General features: G+C 38.7%; 1 protein-coding gene across 2 annotated transcripts in view; it reads right to left on the bottom strand.

Annotated features, from left to right (window-relative positions):
• Nucleotides 1-19,682, bottom strand: part of LOC306843168 (signal-induced proliferation-associated 1-like protein 3) — a 106,431-nt gene that overhangs the window by 20,338 nt on the left and 66,411 nt on the right. For both annotated transcript variants that reach the window (XM_079374467.1, XM_079374468.1), the window contains exons 3-10: nucleotides 15,063-16,655; nucleotides 13,122-13,252; nucleotides 11,086-11,274; nucleotides 10,770-10,944; nucleotides 9,717-9,820; nucleotides 4,443-4,600; nucleotides 3,703-4,288; nucleotides 3,336-3,610 (exon numbers count right to left, since the gene is read on the bottom strand). In XM_079374467.1, coding sequence (XP_079230593.1) covers nucleotides 3,336-3,610; nucleotides 3,703-4,288; nucleotides 4,443-4,600; nucleotides 9,717-9,820; nucleotides 10,770-10,944; nucleotides 11,086-11,274; nucleotides 13,122-13,252; nucleotides 15,063-16,425 — 2,981 coding nt within the window. In that variant the 5' untranslated portion in view covers nucleotides 16,426-16,655. The remainder of the gene's footprint in view (nucleotides 1-3,335; nucleotides 3,611-3,702; nucleotides 4,289-4,442; nucleotides 4,601-9,716; nucleotides 9,821-10,769; nucleotides 10,945-11,085; nucleotides 11,275-13,121; nucleotides 13,253-15,062; nucleotides 16,656-19,682) is intronic.

Here is a 19,682-nt window from a genome sequence, read left to right as displayed (position 1 = left end):
TTTTTATCTTCTATTTTTTAGTTTGTATAGGGTAATATTTATGTGAAGCATTCGTATAGCTGTATTTTTTATCCTTTTAGTTTGTATAGGGTAAATACTTATATATAGTATACTTATAGTTAAATCTGTTAGTAGTGTATACGTTTATAATGTTTTTTACTTCATTGTTGTAATGTCTGTATTAATGTAGCACCGTGGTCCTGCGAGACACGACATTTCGTTCCACTGCATGTCCCCACATGTAGCGGAATGACAATAACGCTCAACTTGAACTTGAACTTGAACATGGACTATTTGAACAATGTCCTTACTCTGACCTCTTTGGGCCTTAAACATGGTAGTTCTGTTGCTGTCTACGCAGGGTTTCATTCATTTTTAGGTAAACTTTCCCTTTAGAAATTTGTACTGTTTTCTCTAAATAAATTAAAAAGAAAGTACAGAAATCTAAAGCCAATCTTTTTAAATGCTACCCAGTAAATGTTGGCATCACAGTATGAAATTTTTTTATTTATTTTGAGATGATAAATATTAAATTATTAGTGTTAAAGATTACCTTCAAGTAATTGTTAGCTGGCATCCACAATTAAACAGGGCTCGCAAAATTGCTAGCCTGACGTCCCGGGGCTATTGTGTTTTCCAGTCGGGCTACCAAAATGTATCACTGCCTTAATACAGGGCTCCCACACAATGTTCTCTCTAAGCTGAGCTCACGCGCGACTGCGCTCTTCTTCCACCGTGGCCGCGCAGAAGAAATAATGTGCCTCGCGTACACAAAAATGAGTTGGGAAGCCATTTGATCGAATGCCGCCAGTAAAAGGGAAAGAATAGCAATGCTCTGGCAAACCGCTATAGAGCTGATGTCACGACAGAGTTAGAAGCGGTGAATACGGTTTACAGGTTTCATAGAAAGAGAATTATATGCACAAAATGAGTCGCTGTAGAAACTGAATACTTCAATGGTTGCTGTGCCCTCAACACGAGAGACAACGCAAACGCAATGACATGTGAAATAAAACGTCCTCATGTATTAAAGAAGAGTGGCTTGATTAAATGCTGGAAATAGCAGAGGATGGGCAAAGAACGGTAACACAACTCTGAAACATGTACAGTCACACACAAGAGTATTGTACAAACTGTACTTCATAACGATGTTTAGACAGCTATAGAAGAATTCATATGTTCACGTTTTTTATATTACACTTACAGATCTCAGCTTAAGTTTTGCATCAGTTTGTATTCTATTCTATTCTATCAGTTTAAATAGTTTGTTTTGATAATATACTATGTTAGGCCTATATTATAGACTCAAAAACAAGGTCAATTATTTATCAGTTTCTTGCTCAAGGCTGTATTCATTTAAAAAATACAGAAAAACAGTGATATAGTGAAATATTATTGCAATTTCTAATATTGGTTTCCTATTTTAATACCTATACTTTAAAATAGCATTTATTCCTGTGATCAAAGCAGAATTTTCAGCATCATTACTCCAGTCTTCAGTGTCCCATGATCCTTCAGAAATCATTCTAATATGCTGATTTATTATCAGGGTTGAAACTGTTCTGCTGCTTAATATTTATTTGGAACCCGTGTTACTTTTTTCTTTGATTCTTTGATTAATAAAAAGTTTAAAAGAACAGCATTTATTCAAAATATAAATATTTTCTAACAGTAGAAGTCTTTACTATCCATTTTATCCATTTAACACATCCTTGCTGAATAAAGTTTATTTAACTTTCTTTAAACTTTTTTAAATTATCTTTAAAAAAGAAAAAAAATATTCTGACCCCAAACTTTTGAATAGTTTATATTGTAACATAAAATCTCTATTTTGACTAAATACTGTTCTTTTTAACTTTTTATTTTTATTTTTTTAAATATCACAGGTCCCAAAAAATACAGTATAAAAAATAAAATAACAAAGCAGTACAACTGTTTCCAACATTCATTAAAAATCAGCATATTAGAATGATTTCTAAAGGATCATGTGACTCTGAAAATACTGCTTTGCTTCACAGGAATTAAAGTATATTAAAATAGAAAACATTTATTTTAAATTGCAATAATATTTCACAATATTATTTTGTGAAATAATATTCAGTATTTTTTATCAAATAGATACAGCCTTGATGAGCATAAGAAACTTCTTTAAAAAACTTTATTGATCCGAACTTTTGAACTGCAGTGTATTGTACAGTAAAAATGTTTTCTCAGGTAACCTACAATGTACATCATTTAGTTACATCAAGGGTCAAATCAAATATAAATAGCACATTAAAGTGTGTGCGTGCTGTACAGGTCTGATATAAAGGATGCTTTTGCTCAGGTGCCCGAAATGTCCGCCCAACAGAGAAAAGTTTTGCTCAGCAAGAAAAACAATTAGAGGGAACACTGCTCCCACGGGTCCTTAAATTTGATACAACTAAATTGAAGAGTTTTTAAGGCCTTAGACAGTTTTAAATACGTTAAATGGTATAAGAATTTTTTTTTAAATTGCCTTAAATTAAGAATTCTGCAGATACCTTGTAAATAGTAAAATAAAACTCTTTCCTTGATATTCGTTGATATTTGTGTATTGAAAATGTTTTTGATTGACATTTATGGTCTTTATTTTATTTGGGCTAGTTAAATTAATTTTCGGGCTACCAAAATCTGAGGAGTACCTGTCCGAAGGGCTACCAGGGATTTAGAAATTTTGCGAGCCCTGTTTAATATCCAATATCAGCCATTACCGATAAATTTTCAAATCTGGTATGGTGATATGTTTGATATACAGTGGATCTGTACAAGAGTTACTAAATTAAGACAGCTTAATTCGGCTTCAGACATGTACTTTTCACCTATAAGATGCTATACCAGTGTTCCTCAAATCAGTCAAATCACTGACCTGCAGAGTTTACCTTAAACCCTGATAACCTACCTGTAATTTTCTAGTAACTCTGAAGATCTTGACCTGCTTGCTCAGGTATCTTTGATTAGGGTTCGAACTAAGCTCTGCAGGATAGTAGCCTTCGAGGGCTGGATTTGAGGAACCCGGTCATATTCTGTATATGCCAATGTATATACCAAAAATCTGTCAGATATGCACAAGAACCAACAATGTGAGTGTGTGATGCACTGCACACTGCTACTGTCATTCATCTGTGCCACTTCAAAAAGTATGTCTATATACAGCTTCAGATGGCTTCTGTGACCTAATAAATCATGCCACATGTCTAATGATGTTTACTGAATTGTGAGGAATCTGATTTCTTTTGATTTCTTAAACAGCAGCCATCTAGATTTTAAAATGGCATCAAACTCAAAGAATAAGTGCAAATTCCCATAAGGCTCACCTGCGGGCCCCTCCCTCTTCAAAAGGTGGAATAATGACCACTTTCACGGTGACTGAAGTCCGCAGTAGGTCGATCATCTGCTCGTGGGAGAGCGTCACTGCGGCAACTTTGCAGATTTCCACCAAACGGCTACCCTGCCGAAGTCCCGCCTGCCAAGCGAAGCCGTATTCCTCCACTTCGGACACAGTTCCGTCCAAACGCACATGGAAACCAAGCTGGCCTAAACCATTACGTCGTAATGTCATATCAACCGTCTCACAACCTATAGTCAATGCCTGCAAAAAAACAAAAACACAGATAGGAGTTTAGAGGAATAGCCCATAATGCAAACCAATTCACTGACTGTCCATGTATGTTGTATCAGTACCTTAAGTCTCTGCACCACCTCTCTGATATCTTGCGCACTTCCCTCTGGTACCCATAAGGCAACATGGTCTCCTCTGCCATAGAAAATCTTCAGTGCAAGTCTCTCTGCCGTCCAGCCAATCACATCGGCACAGAAACAGTTAAACACCACCCCCTTGGTGGAGCAGTCCGCCAGGACAATGTACTCGTTGGAGATGGCAAGAGCACAGGGAAGCTCGGCGCCTCCGCCACTGAAGTCCTGTGCAAGTACACGCCAAATCAGCGCCCCTAAGGCACCCATTTCCGCTCCCTCACGTGCCCGGATGCGTTCCTTGCGTTTGGAGGCCAGAGATATGAGATTGTTCAGCTTGCCAGCAGTGTCGAGTGGCGTAGTGGAAACGCAGTTCTCCGCCAAGTCCCGCAGGTATCCTTGGCGTGTGCGTGTTGCCATAGCATGGAACTTCTCTGATTTGTGCGCAGCGTTCTCTGCATTGATGATCTTGGCCAGCAGGAAAGCACGGAAGGCAGCTGGGTCCCGGAACGTCAGGCCATTTGAAGGTACCGGTGGACCAAACGGAGGGACGTCCTTCATCCTAGTCACTGCCACACTACAGGAAAAAAAAGAGTTCATTACTTATTTCCACCAATCCCAGCAGGTTTTTCACTCACTGAACTACATTTTTATAACATATCTCAGTAATCGGCTACAGGCATACATGCAATACTGTTCTTAGCAAGGGCTGCTATGGAAACAAGGCCAACCTGTAGCAGGTGTTGTCAGAGCAAGGGTTGTGCACACGGACAATGACGAACACGTGCTGGAAGTGAGAGCGAATATTCTGTGGAGTGAACGGTTGGGCTCCCGGCTCCTGGAATATAATCGTGACTATATCATTTCCTATGTGCCTCTTCCTCAGGAGCTGTGAGAGAAATGAAAGGGAGAATAAGTCAGAAGTTCAATGCAATAAAAACTCAACTATATTTTACTTGTAGAAAATGCTGCCGCAGTGTTGTAGATGTTTGCCGTGATGTCAGAGGTTATGTGGTTACTAGGTGGATTCTTGTCTCAGACTGGCCACATTCACTGACTGTCTGATGCATGCTGCATATAAAACTGGAAAGCACTATCTTGATCTGACAAGCTCTACTCTGATTGGCTGACTTTGTGCTGGGAGCGAGGATGCTGGGTTTTTCTTAATCTGTCCATCTGGAAACAAAGTCATGTTTACAAGGTTCCGGGCTGATAGAGAGTACTTTTGATGAAAACAGGATTTGCCATAGTAAAAAAAGTTTGTAATTTCTGAAAAAAATAATTGTAAAAATGACTGTAAAAAATTGTTATTTTTTTTAAGTTATATTTATGGGCTTGTTATGCCTTTATTGTGAGAGGACAGTGGAGAGATGACAGGAAAGTATTGATCGGCAAAGGACCTCAAGGTGGGAATAGAACTCGGGGCGCCGTGAGCGCAGTTGCGCTATATGTTGATGCACCAACCAAGGCTACCTGTGCCAAAGAAATGATAGCACTTTTAACGGGCAAAGATCAAAAATGCTAAGTAAATAAGTTCACTTACTTTAGATGGTGAAAAACAGTAATAGGTCAAATAGGACATTTCATGTAATTTTACAGTAAAATGCTGTCTAATGAACCACTTTTTTTTTTTTTAAGTAATTTTTGAAAGTACTTAAAAGTAAATAATTACTTTTATGGTGGTTGTCAGTTCATTATAAAGGTACAAAATAGGACTATGCTATATATTATCATTATATCAGTTAATTAAATATATTTTGTTTACTATAAATTTCAGTTAACCAGATAATAATTTTTACATTAAAGTTTTGGCAACCCCAGCTGTCTTTTTTTTTACAGCTTAGCATCACCTTTGAAAGAGACATAAAACCTATGTGATGCACTCTGTAGTGAGATAAGAATAGGCGGTCACTAACTAGCTCAAGGCAAAAGAGGCCTTTAGGTCTTTATGATATTGTGGTTCCTAGATATGGCTTAGGCCTGTCCTTCATTCTAAGTCCTATGTTAATATTTAATGCACACAATGTATTCACAAAAAAAAGAAAAAAAGATATGAAAGCAAGACTGCAAGAGGGAACGAACAGGAGATAGAGTGAGTGAGAGAGAGAGAAAGAGAGAGAAAGGATAGAGTGTTCTGTTGAAGGACAGGAAAAAAAGGGAACTGGGAGAAATATCTTCATAGATGCACAATGATTTCTGTGGCGAGAGACACAGAGGTGTGAAAAAGCCTGTTAACAGCACTGCAGCTCCAATCTGTGAGACAGCCACTAAAACACATGCAATAAAATGGACTAATGTTGTAAAAAGATCAAGTTGTGCTAGAATTACATTTCCTGAAGGAAATACCAGTGCTTGCAAGAAAGCAAAGGTAGAGTATTTAGGTTTTAGGTCATCTTTTTTAGCTTCTCTAAATGAAATGATGCATCTGAGCCACTTTGCAATTGTCACAGCAATCATATTCAACAAATTTGCTCTTTAACAGCAGAATTTTAAAGCATCACTTCCAATACAAAGGAGTTTCCAAATGGTAGCCAGCATAATTATTCTGCATTCTAAGATATGTCATTTTGACCAAATTCATGGTAGCATTAAATATATCCTCAATACAGAAAACTCAAAGAAAATATAAATCCAAGATGGCTGGATGGACAAAGCAACAAAAATGTTGATCACAAATATATACATTCATTCCATACCTAAAACTGAATATCAACAATCAGAAATAGAGTTACCCAATTTTTTTTGTGCAAGCTACGTGTTTTTATGCTTATTACAACATCATGCCAGGTCCAGAAATGTGTCCTGCTTTGTGCCTGATAGGTTGACTGTTAGCTTAGCAACATGCTAATGGTTCTTCTGGAACTCTGTTAGAACCATTTGAGTGAGTCCTGCACATGCTTTATTTGAGGAGTTTTATTACACTACCGTTAAAAAATTTGGGGTCAGTATGTTTTTTCTTTAAATAAATTAATACTATTATTCAGCATGCATGCATTAAATTCACCAAAAGTGACAGTAAATACATTTATACAAGTTTTCTCATTAAAAAAAAAAAAAAAAAAAGCTGCTGTTTTGATCTTTCACATGTGACACTGAAGACTGGAGCATTTCACAGAAAATAATCATTTTAAATTATAATACTATTTCACATTATTACTGTTTTTATGATCAAATTAATGCAGTCTTGGTGATCATGAGAGACTTCTTTCAAACATTTGAATAGTAGTGTATATTTCAAATCAGTCATTCAATCGTAATAGGAATTCTTCTTAAATGTTAAAAGTTTACAATTAATCAGTTACACACTTACAACTGAAATTAAAGCTTAAACAGACAAAACATTTAGTTGAATTAACTGCAGAAGTTTAATAACTAAGGCTTAGTAGTTTAGTTCAAACCAAAATGTTTGACGAATATCAATACAGTGTTGCTTGGCGTGCAATGCAAAAAGACATCTGAAATCATTCAGGAGTGCCATTCTCTTATGTATGGAGTTTAATTGTCCATTCCAATCTGTGATCAGGTGAACATGTTCTGCGAGTTACATGGACTAATTTGAACTCTAGGAGATCTACAAAGAGAGTCGACAGCAGAGATGCTGAGAACCAATGTTTAAAACAGCAGTTAATCTACATTTAAAAATAGACCGTGAAATTAGGAGCATCTCTATGGCTGCGTTTACACTGGCAGAAAAAATCTGATCTTTTGCCCATATCTGACACAGATTGGAATTTGATTCAATCCGCACGAGATCCGATTTTTCCGTATCCGATCGGAGCCGTTTCCAAATGTGGTTTTAACTCAGATACATATCCGATATCTGGACATCCGACCTACGTCTAAACACACATATCCGATTCTCCACAGAACTCCCAATGCGAGGGTGACACGTTTGCTCATAAAGATTTTTAATGGCGTTTTAATGCCGGCGTGCTGTATGCGCTCACATTTTATTGAGATGGAAACTTTATATAGGCTAGCTTAGGTAAGAAATTGCACATTCAGGAGGTGGTTTTCAACCCCTGCCCCGTGAATTTTGAAAATACAACAGCTAAAAGCTACATTATATTTCTCAACAATGCGGGTACATGCGTTCGTTCTCTCTCTCTCTCTCTCTCTCTCTCTCTCGCGTTAATTCAAAAAAATATAATCTTTATTTCTCTAAAGAATTCTACCTCAGCTGTAGTTAAAATAATCTAACAAATTAAAATTACCTTTATTTTCCGGTCTTTATCTGTTCAGTCAGATTTTGTGCTGCAAAACATCCACGACAGCCGTTGCTGGCAAATAATAATGGTCATTCGACGTGAATTATTTAAATAATTTTAATAGCACGGCTATTTAAAACCCAAGGGTCTACCATGTGCATAGTAAAGCGATCACTGCAGACAATCCTTTTGGGCAGGAATTAATGTAAACACAGATATTACATACCAGTCGTGTCTAAAATGAATGTAAACAGACGGGCCAAAAAATCGGATATGGTCAAGAGGATCAGATCTGTGCAATAAAACTTGCAGTGTAAACGCAGCCCATGTCTCCAATCTGAGTCAGAGCAATAGAGGCTGCCCACCCGTTCGCAACAGAGTGAGGGCATCAGTTATATAAGCGATCTTACATTTCAACAACACACAAAGCATTCTTTCTTGAATGCTGACATGGTCCTCCCTTTAATGAGCTCTGAGGGGAGACACTCCTGAACCCTGAAATTATTCTTCAGCCTGACATCCCTTTCTACCTCACCGTAATCACTACAACACACTCCATGTGAGTGGCTTTAATAAGAGAGAGAATTATCTGACAAATAAACACTGCCCTCTGCAGCTCATCTGAGAGCGAGCAGATCAGATGAATGTGCAGTTGTCTAATTTCTGCATAACCAAATGGTTCTGCAAAAATAATCATTTTGAAATATTTATATTAAATTATATTATACAAATAATATGTTATATATATATATATATATATATATATATATATATATATTATTTTCTCCCTTTGCAGAAGCAGTTTTCTTTGCTGCTGACATAACCATATCAGCACAGACAGCAAAAATAAAGCAAAAAAATATTACTTAAAACGTAAAAATTAAATAACCTAACATGATTCATCCTAATCCCCACTGAACATACAGTGCAAATATCAACACATAAATAATTATAGTAATAATATTAATTTTATTTGTAATGTGCCTTTCTTATATACAAAGTACTACAAAACTGTACAAAAAAACCCACTAAGTAAAATAATACATAATACATGATACATAAATAACAATAGCTACAAAGATTAACAATTAAAAAGTTACTAAAAAGACATGTTTTTATCTAAAAATTAGAAAAAAAAAGTCTTTCACTACATTATTTCCCACTCAGATGCACATCTCATTATGCAAGTTAAACATGCAGATGGAAATTCAGGTTGTCTTCAAGTGTGTTTTCAATGAATGTTTTCATTGCAAAGCCGTTGACGCATACGCATGCACATGAAACTTCCTGAGGGCAGAAGATGCCACATTACTGGATCATAATCAACAGTATGGAAATGAATAGAAAACCACACCCTGCTCTGATTCATACGCCAGTGCATATAAAACCAGCGGAGAACATGACAATAACGAACTGAAAAAGAAAGAGCGAGAGCAATTCCTTCATAACCACATGTAACAAAAAATACAGACTCTGAAAGTGGACGTCCAGAAGCTGTGGCCACTTGTGCTACGTGAAAAAAGAGCTGCTGAATTTCCACTGGATTTACTGCTGCCACTCTATAAACTTTACTACCATTCCAGATGTTTCTTTGCAAACTGGGTCTGCCACATGCAGTACCCACCACAAACACACTGCTGAATATGAGCAAAGAAAATGAATAGCATGTGAACAATGTGCAAGACATTCTGGGAGTCTGTCCAGGTGGGAGAGAGGGGGAGGGTTGTGTCAGGATAAGTTGGATCATGTCAGTTCTATACAGGCTCTTGGATGTACTGATGTGCATGTGTGTCTTACCTGTTGAGGATTGTTGGGCATGTATGGAAGCATGGTGGACACGTGAAACATGATCTCATAGTCCTGATAGGTTGTATACAGGGAGTGTGTCCCAGTTGAGTCCGCTGTTAAACATACACATGCATATTAATGATTATAAAGACAATGTACAGAGACAATGTCAATTTACCATACTTAAAATATAGTATAAAAATGATAATTTAACCCCAAATTAAAATTAATGCGCATGTGTGTACATATAATCATCTAAAATCATGCTGGCGAACATGACCATCAGGTTTTACTCAAAAGTTCATGCAGCTCAAGTGCTGCTGTCATTAAAGCAAAATGGGGACAAAACATACCAAATTATGAAATTATTTAACTGTATTATGTTAACTCAACTTTTCACTTAAATTGTCATAATTTGTAATAAAAACTAACAATTATATCATTAAAAAAAAAGGAAAGCCTTTTAGTTATCATTTGGACACTGATATAGACTAAATTAGACCATATAGCATCTATCAAGATGTTCCTACATGATTTTGGATATAGAGTGTGTGTAAACAACAGCGGTGTTATCATCTATTCCAGTTTCAATTCAAATATATAGTAAAAATGCTGAAATTTTTCTGTAAGGGTTAGGTTATATTTATAACTAGCTGTGTGTAAAAACAATAGAAGCATATGGAATGTCCCCGTTTAGATAGCCAAGTAAACGTGTGTGTGTGTGTGTGTGTGTGTGTGTGCGCGTGATATGAGCATTCAAAATGTTGTTAAACAAAACAATGTGCAGCGTGTAATTTCTGTGCTACCAAATGGAAATACAGTTTGAGCCATCCTGAGCAAGATTTTGTATTTCACTGTGAATTCATGGAGCTACCCAGTGTGACGCCTCAATTATAAACCAAGAGACCGTCAAAATGTATTTACACACTACGCTTTTGATGGTTGCGGTGGGTTAGGACAAGAACTCCGATTAACATGGAAGAGATGCGATTTATCGCTTGACACTTTATCGTGCTGTGCCTTTTTAGGACACGTGTAAGAGATACAGAAAGCCTTGCTCACTTTTGGTGTCTAGCTGGGCAGCATATTTGTTGAAACCCCTCAGACACAAAGTTTCTCCCAGCAGCTCCAGGAAGGCGGTGAAGGCTGGCGTAGCCTCTTCATTGTTGTACATCTCCTCCTCCGTGCTCTGTCCTGCTCGACACAGCAGGATGCCCACTTTGTGTTTCTGACTAAGCTGCAAAGACACACAGAGTGACAGAGTCACACAAATATGAGGAACACTGCTATTTTTAATTTATGGGGAATTATCCAAGATGAAAACTTGACTTTCATCACTCAGCAAGTAGTGTGTCATCAAGTGTCACCATTTACTCACCCCCTGCTCATCCAGTTTAAGAAGCTGCTCTGTGACCTTTGGTGTGCTGAGAGCCAATCGCAGACAGGACACGCTGAGTTCTGGCAGCACATACTCCAGAACCTCTTTTAAAGGCAAACCACGAACCGTTCCATGCTTTGCTGTGGACAGAATCGCGTCCTCCAGAATCGCTCCTCGTAACGTGACCAACTGCAGCAGCCACAGGAAACCATGTGGGGAGACGCACACAGACACACACACATCAAATACCATCATATGACTGCCCAAATATCCTCTGAGAGCATGTGACAGAGCATGAGAATGATTATGAATAGCTGAAAAATTAAGTGCAGAAGTGCCCACTGTGTGGCATCCTTTCCCCACTGCTTCCTGATTTATCGCCTTGCAGCACAACCTCCGTCACAACCTCACACACGCTGATGCTAAAGCCATTAGCTACTGTAAAATTAGTACAAACAGGTGGAAACACTGGAATACTTAAAAAATATTTAGTTTTTGAGACTTGTGTTTCTGGATTCTTGTGCCATTTGTCATACATCTGAAGACGTCATATGACTGATCACATGGACAGCCATCCATTCAATCATTTAGCTCGAACCTCTGACCAAAATAACGCTGTTGAACCAAGTTTGCACATGTTCATTTCGAAATGAGTTATGATCACATCTATAGTGAGAATAATGACTGTGTGAATGTCAATGAATTGTTTGAATCTGCATTGTTCAGAGCGGGTGAGTTTGATGCATCCAGGCAGCCATGTAATCTGACTAAAGCCAGCAGACCAGCAGTCATACCAGTGCAGCTCAGCACTTTTCAAACACACCATTAAGCAAAAATGACCGCATGGTCTTCATAGCAATGTCTTGCACACAAGGCACAAATCATGCTCAAAATTTATTTTCAAATACAGTGTAACTACAGCGTAACATACAGGAGATTTGATGGGACAGATCCATAAACATGACATGAACTAGTGTCCTCCTCCTATACGTTAATAAAAATGGCATAGATGCAAAAAGAAGGCCAAAGTTCTCAAAATGAGTTTATTAATTTTTACGATGTCTCGCATAAGCTTTTGTGTTTTTAAAACAACAAATCAAGTAAAAATGGTCTCAGGATCTCTACACTGTTCCCCTCTATGCCTATAAATAAAAGCATTGGCCCAAAAGGCCAACCGAGGCCTCCAACAAAAAGCACAAACCTCTCTCAAGCCACATTGTTAAGCCTACCAGAAACAGTTTTATCAGGTTTAATCAGATAGCAGGTAGAACAGACAACAAAATGCTTAAGTTTCATGCTCAAAAAGATGGATTAAAGTGGCCAGAGAAGCCCATGGACAACTATGCGTTTTTTTGGGGGTAAATTAATTGTTTTGTCATAGGTCTGATCCAGGTTTAAATAATTTAATATGCACAAATACCTGTAGCTATGTTTCCATCGCCCTGTTTTAATGCTAATTTTGAAGTATTGCATCAGAAACGAGTAATGGAAATGCCAAATTTGAAAGAAAAAAAAAAATTTTTAGGCTCACTTGAGGTGGTTTTTGTCTTGTGCGAAAAAAGGGTTAATGCGAATAATGGTAGGTGGAGACGCATATGCTGAATAAATTCCTCCATGCGCACCAAAAAAATCATGTGACCTTGCGCAATGGGACGGCATAACCTGACTACCAGTGGACCGATCTTGTTGAGCAGCATCTGAAATGTTGTTATGGTCATTCTTAAAATTAAAGTATTTCTGTATTATCGACTTTAGGAAATGACTGCATTCCCGAACAGTAGACATCCATGAAAGCAATGGCTGCATTCATTGTTTCATCTGCTCGCCTGGACGCACAAGTCATTTAAATTATTATATTCAGTGGCTTCTCTCACTTTTCTTAGTGATATTTAGTGCCAGTTTATCAGGAAGTTACTTTTTTTTTCTCTTTGACTTGTCGGATGGAAACGGTGCTTATTTGGAAATTTTATGCAACATTCTAATTCACAAGTTAAATTCACAACTTTAGATGGAAATCCGACTTGTGTCATACACACCTCATTGGTGCGAAAGATGATGCGGTACTGGTATTGGTCCTTTAAATCTTTGGTATCATCCAGTTTCTCTCTTCGAATGCTCAGAGCCACGGGCCCCAGCTTCTCATCGGTACCAAAGTAGTTCCAGTGCTCTGTGGGGGGAGAGAAAGAGAGATGGATGAATGAATGAAAGCAGAAAGAGGATATAAAAAAGACAGATTAATACCATTAATACAGCAAATGAGAATATAGAAGAGAAGAAAATAATTAATGAGGTGAAGACAATGGATAAGAGAAAAGTGGAAGTCGATATGAAGGATGAGAGACGGAGGGAAGGACACAGGGGACAAAGGAGGGATTTGTAAGAAAACTCTACAAATCTAGGTCATGGTGGCTACAGAACTTCCTGTAGGAGCATTCAAATCTAATAGAAAACCATAGAAAAAGCCACTAATACAATACTGGACATGCTTTTGAGGATAAAGGAAGTTATTATTCTCCTGTGTTTCCTACAGCTTTTTGCAGTGGAGGATGTAGATCAGGGATGGGCAACTTCGGTCTTGGAGGGCCACTGTCCTGCAGAGTTTAAGCTCTGTGGACTGTTGTTTATTTTTTTGCATGAAAAACACCTTTTTTTTTGCTATATTTGACTATATGATTTACTGCATATGTTTATATGATTTACTGCATATGTTTAAAGCAGGGTTCCAAAATAGTCTTAATTTTTTGTTGGCATTTGGACTGTTTCCTTAATCTGTCATGCATTTTTTCTCAGCACAGGATATGAGTTTGGTTGTTTTGTGAGGATACTGAAAGCTCAGGAAACTTGAGTTGAGAGAATTATAAGTCTCAGGAGCATGCAGATATGGGCTTTTTAATAACGCAGCAAAGAGTTTGATACTACGCAGAGTGTTGCCCTTCCTGACCGAGAAATGCCAAGTCAGTACCGCACATCCACGCACACTGCTTCAGTGACTCACTGACAAAACAGAGGTATTTCAAACAAGGTGCCGCTATACTGGAAAATGAAGTAAATCCAAGTAATTGAGAAGTAATTGGCACCACATAGAAAAATACCTTGGTGGCTTGGAATCCTTACTCATTAAGCTAAACATTTAACACTTAAATGAGAAAAACAGACCACAATGAAAAGCATAGAGCTTAAAGGTGAAAAGTGCAATTAAAAAAATTTAACTACTTTCTCCTTTCCCAGCTTACAAGCAAGGGATTTGCAAGTAAGTAAGCCAATCTCCAGACAGGTATAAAGACTGTGGCGCTATCAAAATATCCCATTTAACCGAATATCTCAACCAGCCTAATGCAGCAACATAAGCTATTGAAGAAATGAAAAAAATGCACAACTATTATTTTTGTGTCTGCTTTTAATGCTACTTTTGGTGCAAAAATTTGAACTTTTACATGGTCCATTTTTAATTGCACCCATATCCCCATGTTAAGATGTAGTTAAGATAAGTTTTAAGTTATTAACTTCTAATTTAAGTTGTAAATATATAAACCAGTCTGCATGGCCTTTCTGGTCACCAAAAATCTGATGTATGGCAGGGGTGCAGCTTCAGCTCCAGTTTGTGCTTCTATTGGCTAATAGCGAGAAGCACTGATAATTGTGGCATGCTTTGATAATCTCTTCCAAAGGAAGAACTGAAGGTAGAACTTGGGTTTACAGAATTTATTAAATGTGTAAATCTCAAAGACCTGTCCTGTAATGACACTTAATGAAGGGAAACCATTAAATACAGGAGTATAAATGAGGTAAATCTCACAAGACAGATTGAAACTGATCCTGTAAACACACTGGGTTTCAAATGCAATCCAATTATGATATTCTGATGCATTGTATATTCGGATATATGTAGTCGACCCTGCCCAACACGAATTACTGACAAACAGGCAACAGTCTCGTGATCTAGCGCTTTATCTACATACAAATCATAAATGTCCTACCTTTCCCATAGAAGTGCTCATGGTAGTATCTGGCACCCAGGTCAACGTGCTCGATGCAGTGTTGCTGCAGTCTCTCTAACCTGGTGGCTTGAACTTCAGGAGGCACCTCCAGTTTGGACACACTAGCATTACTGCAGCGTGGACGAAGCCGGGCCTCCACGATGCCAGCCTCTCCCCGCTCTGCCCATGAGCTGAGGAAGCTGACATTCCGTTCCCTGTAGCTTCCGGTCTCATTGATGAAGTGTGGGCAGCTCAGCAACAGCTGGTGCTGAGAGTTGGCATTAACGCTAGCTGAACCACCCTGCTCTGAATGTTCCAGTGCTGGGGTTGACCCTTCCGATAGGTCCCTGACACTGAGGTCATCAGTGCTGGAGAAGCTGGGCTCCACTCCCCCCAGAGCAATAGCTCTGGAAACTGCCAAAGAAACAGCAGCCGAAGAAGCAGCTGAAGCTCCAGTGGCTGTGTTCCGGCGCTGGGCGGCGTAGCTGCGCCGAGCTGCCGCCTCGTGCAAGTCAAACAGAACGCTCTGAGAGTCAAAGTGGGCAAAACTCCGCACACACACCCAGGGTTTGGAAGACAATGTCTCGGGGGGTCGTATGTCATCTGAGTCGCCTCGTGGAGTCTCTGTTTCTCCCCGGCTGGAGCTGCGGAGTTTGCGGAATAAGGAGGAGGTACCAAGAGATGACTCTGTGCCACCACTCTTTTTGCGTACACGATTCTCCGGGCGGTCATCGGGCCGTGGAGTCGACAAGGCGGCGTGTGAAGTGGGTCCCTCTAAAGAAGCACCAAGCAGCTCTCCAAGTTTGGCAGGGGCTGTGCTACGCTGGTCTGGTCGCTCCTGTTGAAACTGGCTAAGCATGTCAAAGAAGCTCTGCTCAGACACTGCCTGTACATTGATGGAAGAGGTACTACCATATTCCCGAAACAAATGGCCTTCGACCTCTGTTTCATCTTGTTCACTCAATGTTATCTCGCTGTTGGAGCGCTGTCGGAGTGGAGCGAATCCAGACATCCGAAACCTCGGTGGTGTACCTGGAGCCCTCGTTAGACTTGATTCAAGGAAGTCACCATCTCTGGTACCTCGCTGTGGTAACCTGGTCTCACTTCCACGTGTAAGTCCATCCTCGCTGTTGAGGTCATCCGGATGACTGCCCTGGCCATTCTCAAGCAGCGATTCTCGTGAAAGTGCCCTGCGAGGAGGCCACTCGGCAATCCGAGCTCGAACCCCCATTTTGGGCACGGAGACACGGGATGGGGCTGGATCGCCCACGGAAGAGTGGCCATTATGAAGGGGTAGACGGAGGTGGGGTGGAGGAAGAGGTTGAGAGAGAGGGGTGGCACACACCCCTGTGTCTCTGTACATGTTCACGGAGCCCACTGTAGTCTCAGGGCCAAAAAAGAGGGCAGGGGTCGTAGGGGAGACAGCATCCTGGATCGAGACTGCTGGTGTTCAGTGAGAAGGAGGAGAGATGGACAAGCTCCACACTGCTGTTGCTTCCTCCTCCCACACTCATTTCTTTAGTAGGAAAGGACTCGCCTTTCCTAATCTTTCTGGACCAATCTGGAAGCTCAAACGCCAATTAAATCACAGACCTGCAAAAAGGCAAGAAACAAAGAGACATTTGGTATCATACATTTCATCCGGTTACTTATATACAACATTTGAAAAACATTAAATTGTGCTTTTTGGTTTGGGATCTTTTTCCTTTCCTATCACTTACTCTAAGCACTCTAGAGCCCCTACTTCCCATAAAACTTCTTCCCTAATATTGTGATGTTATTTTGCTCAAGGGATGAGCAGTTTTGAGAGCAAAATGCAGAGAAAAGCTGACTAAAACTAAAATGAGAAAAGAGGAGTAGGATGAAAAAGAGAGACAAGAAAAAACAGGCTGGTAGGAGAGAGAGGAAGTGAGATGGGAGGATTTCAGATGTGGATTTCTCACACTCTTTTGAGGCTAATCTCTATTCCTCTTCCAGGCAGATACTCTGTATTAAAGCCACAAATATCACTTTGCTAAGCACCACAAACTCATCTCTCCTCTCGTATCCATCTTTCAGTGTCTATACTGTTGGTATATAATGATGCATTGTGTAGATATATAGCATTTACCAAAACCTCTAAGCAAACAACTATAACACCTAGTTGTACATGCTAACCTAGCAGTTGGTACTTCAATATTGTTGTGTAATCTTGATTTTGGATGTAAAGTAGCAAACCCAAAATCTGAAAATGTGAAAGAGCAGATGTAGGTGTTTACTACCAAAGGAAGTATTAAGCCACCTGACAAGAGCAATGCTTATACCATGCCTACTACTATATGCCTTGCTTCTCCAACAGGTGCAGACCGTTTTAGCAACCTTGAAAATCATGACATGTATGACAGATGGAGTCGTTGGGTCAGCAAGGTAAAGCATCCAATTACCTGAGAGATAGCTGACTTAGAAAGTAAGATTAAGATTCTGCCCACATTCAGCCGCATACAAAAGGTTACATAACAAGGACTCTGTGCTGGATTACAGATGGGAGCTGCTGAGTGTATAATGAGGTGGACTGTTTTACAGGCTTAACGGAGAATGGTGAAGCATAGGATTGTAATACACTCCAGATTTCGAATGAGACACTCAAACTTTGTGACAGAGAGAAAAACCCCTCAAGTCTTTGGGTCTCTCCACATGCTTCATCCCTTGCTATGAACAAAAGACAAAACGAAACTGACAGAAAGTCAAAGGACAAGACAAACACAAAAAGACAGGATACTAGGCAGAGGCAGAAGCAGAGCAAACAGAGGAGCTGAAAGAGAGGAAACCTGACAGGCTTTGTGGTGAAGGAATCCAGGCAAGACAGCGAGAGGGAATCTGAATCCAAGCGACTCGCTTTAATATGAAAGTCAGATTGAATCAAGCTTCACTGCAGCTCGATGCCTATGAAAAGCCACTCAGCAACGCCTGTTCCTCGGTGTAACTTCACGTTATCTCCCTTTTTATTGTCTCTCCCCATCTCTATCTATTAGGCGCACTCCATCCATCCAAATATTAGATTACACATCCACAGCTTGTCTCTCTATTTGCGATAAAGGGGTTACAGACAGTAATGGCGATGTACGATACATCTGTCCAAACATCAACAGGGTTCATTTCAATCCCATTGTTACTGTTATCTGTGTACAGACCAAAATACAGCAGCATGCCATAAGTCAAATATTAATGCCATCTACAATACTTTTCTCATATCACATATCTCTCTGAGGCTCAATCCCACCCCAAAATCCATCCTTTCAAGCAGAGCTTCCCCAATACAGTGTTTCCGTTACATTCATTCTGCCGTGGCGGGCCGCCACACCAAAACTCATCCCCGCCACGGCTGCAGCTTCTCAGTAACATCATAGTGACAGAGCAGGACTTAAATTTCGGCGCGGGTTTGCGGCTATTAATAATAATTCTACTCATTCCCGCAGGTTCCGTGCTTATAACCAGTGGGGGAGCTAGAGTTGTATATATGGGGTGGCCAAGGCTAAATCAGGGGGTCCATAGACCATGACAGAAAATCAGTGTATAACTCCAACCTGGCATAAAAAAAGCATGAATAAATCTACTATTGCTGATTACTTTACATTACCACACATTAGCTATACATTCTATTCATATACATAACTTCAAATGTTAGTCTATTGAAACTTATTTCCCTTAATTCTATCACCTCATTAACCAGTGGTTGTAGCAGCCTGGAGTGAGAATTATTCATGAATAATTAACAAGCCTGTGATTAACACTACCAGTCAAAAGTTTTAGGACAGCAAGATTTTTTATGTTTTTTAATTCTCTTCCACTCACCAAGCCTACATTTATTTGATCCAAAATACAGCAAAAGCAGCAATATTGTGAAATATTTTTAGTATTTAAAATAACTGCTTTCTATTTGAATATATTTTAAAATGCAATTTATTCCTGTGATTTCAAAGCTGAATTTTTAGCTCAAAAACATTTATTATTATTATTATTGAAAACAGTCGAGTAGAATTTTTTCAGGTTTCTTTGATGAATAGAAAGTTCAGAAGAACAGCATTTATCTGAAATCGAAATTTGTAACATTATAAATGTCTTTATCATCACTTTTGATCTATTTAAATCATCCTTTCTAAATAAAAGTATTAATTTCTATAATACAATATAATAAATAAATAAATAATTATACTTACTCCAAGCTTAAAACAACTTATTTCAGATAAATGCTAATCTTTTGATCTTTGTATTAATTAAAATAATCCTGAAAAAATTTACTCAACTGTTTTAAATATTTATAATAATAATGATTAAAAAAAATGTTTCTTGAGCAGCAAATCAGCATATTAGAATGATTTCTGAAGGATCGTGTGACACTGAAGACTGGAGTAATGATGCTGAAAATTTAGCTTTGATCACAATAAATTACATTTTAAAATATATTCAAATAAAACAGTTATTTTAAATAGTAAACATATTTCACAATATATGCTTTTGCTACATTTTGGATCAAATAAATGCAGGCTTGGTGAGCAGAAGAGAATGCTTTAAAAACATTAAAAATCTTATTGTTCAAAAACTTTTGACTGGTAATGTACACTATTTTTCTCATTTTTTCTA

The sequence above is a fragment of the Barbus barbus genome, assembly GCF_936440315.1.
Source record: "Barbus barbus genome assembly, chromosome: 23".
Lineage (NCBI taxonomy): Eukaryota > Metazoa > Chordata > Actinopteri > Cypriniformes > Cyprinidae > Barbus > Barbus barbus.
Note: the sequence above shows the minus strand (reverse complement) of the source record. Positions and strands in the feature narration are given on the sequence as shown.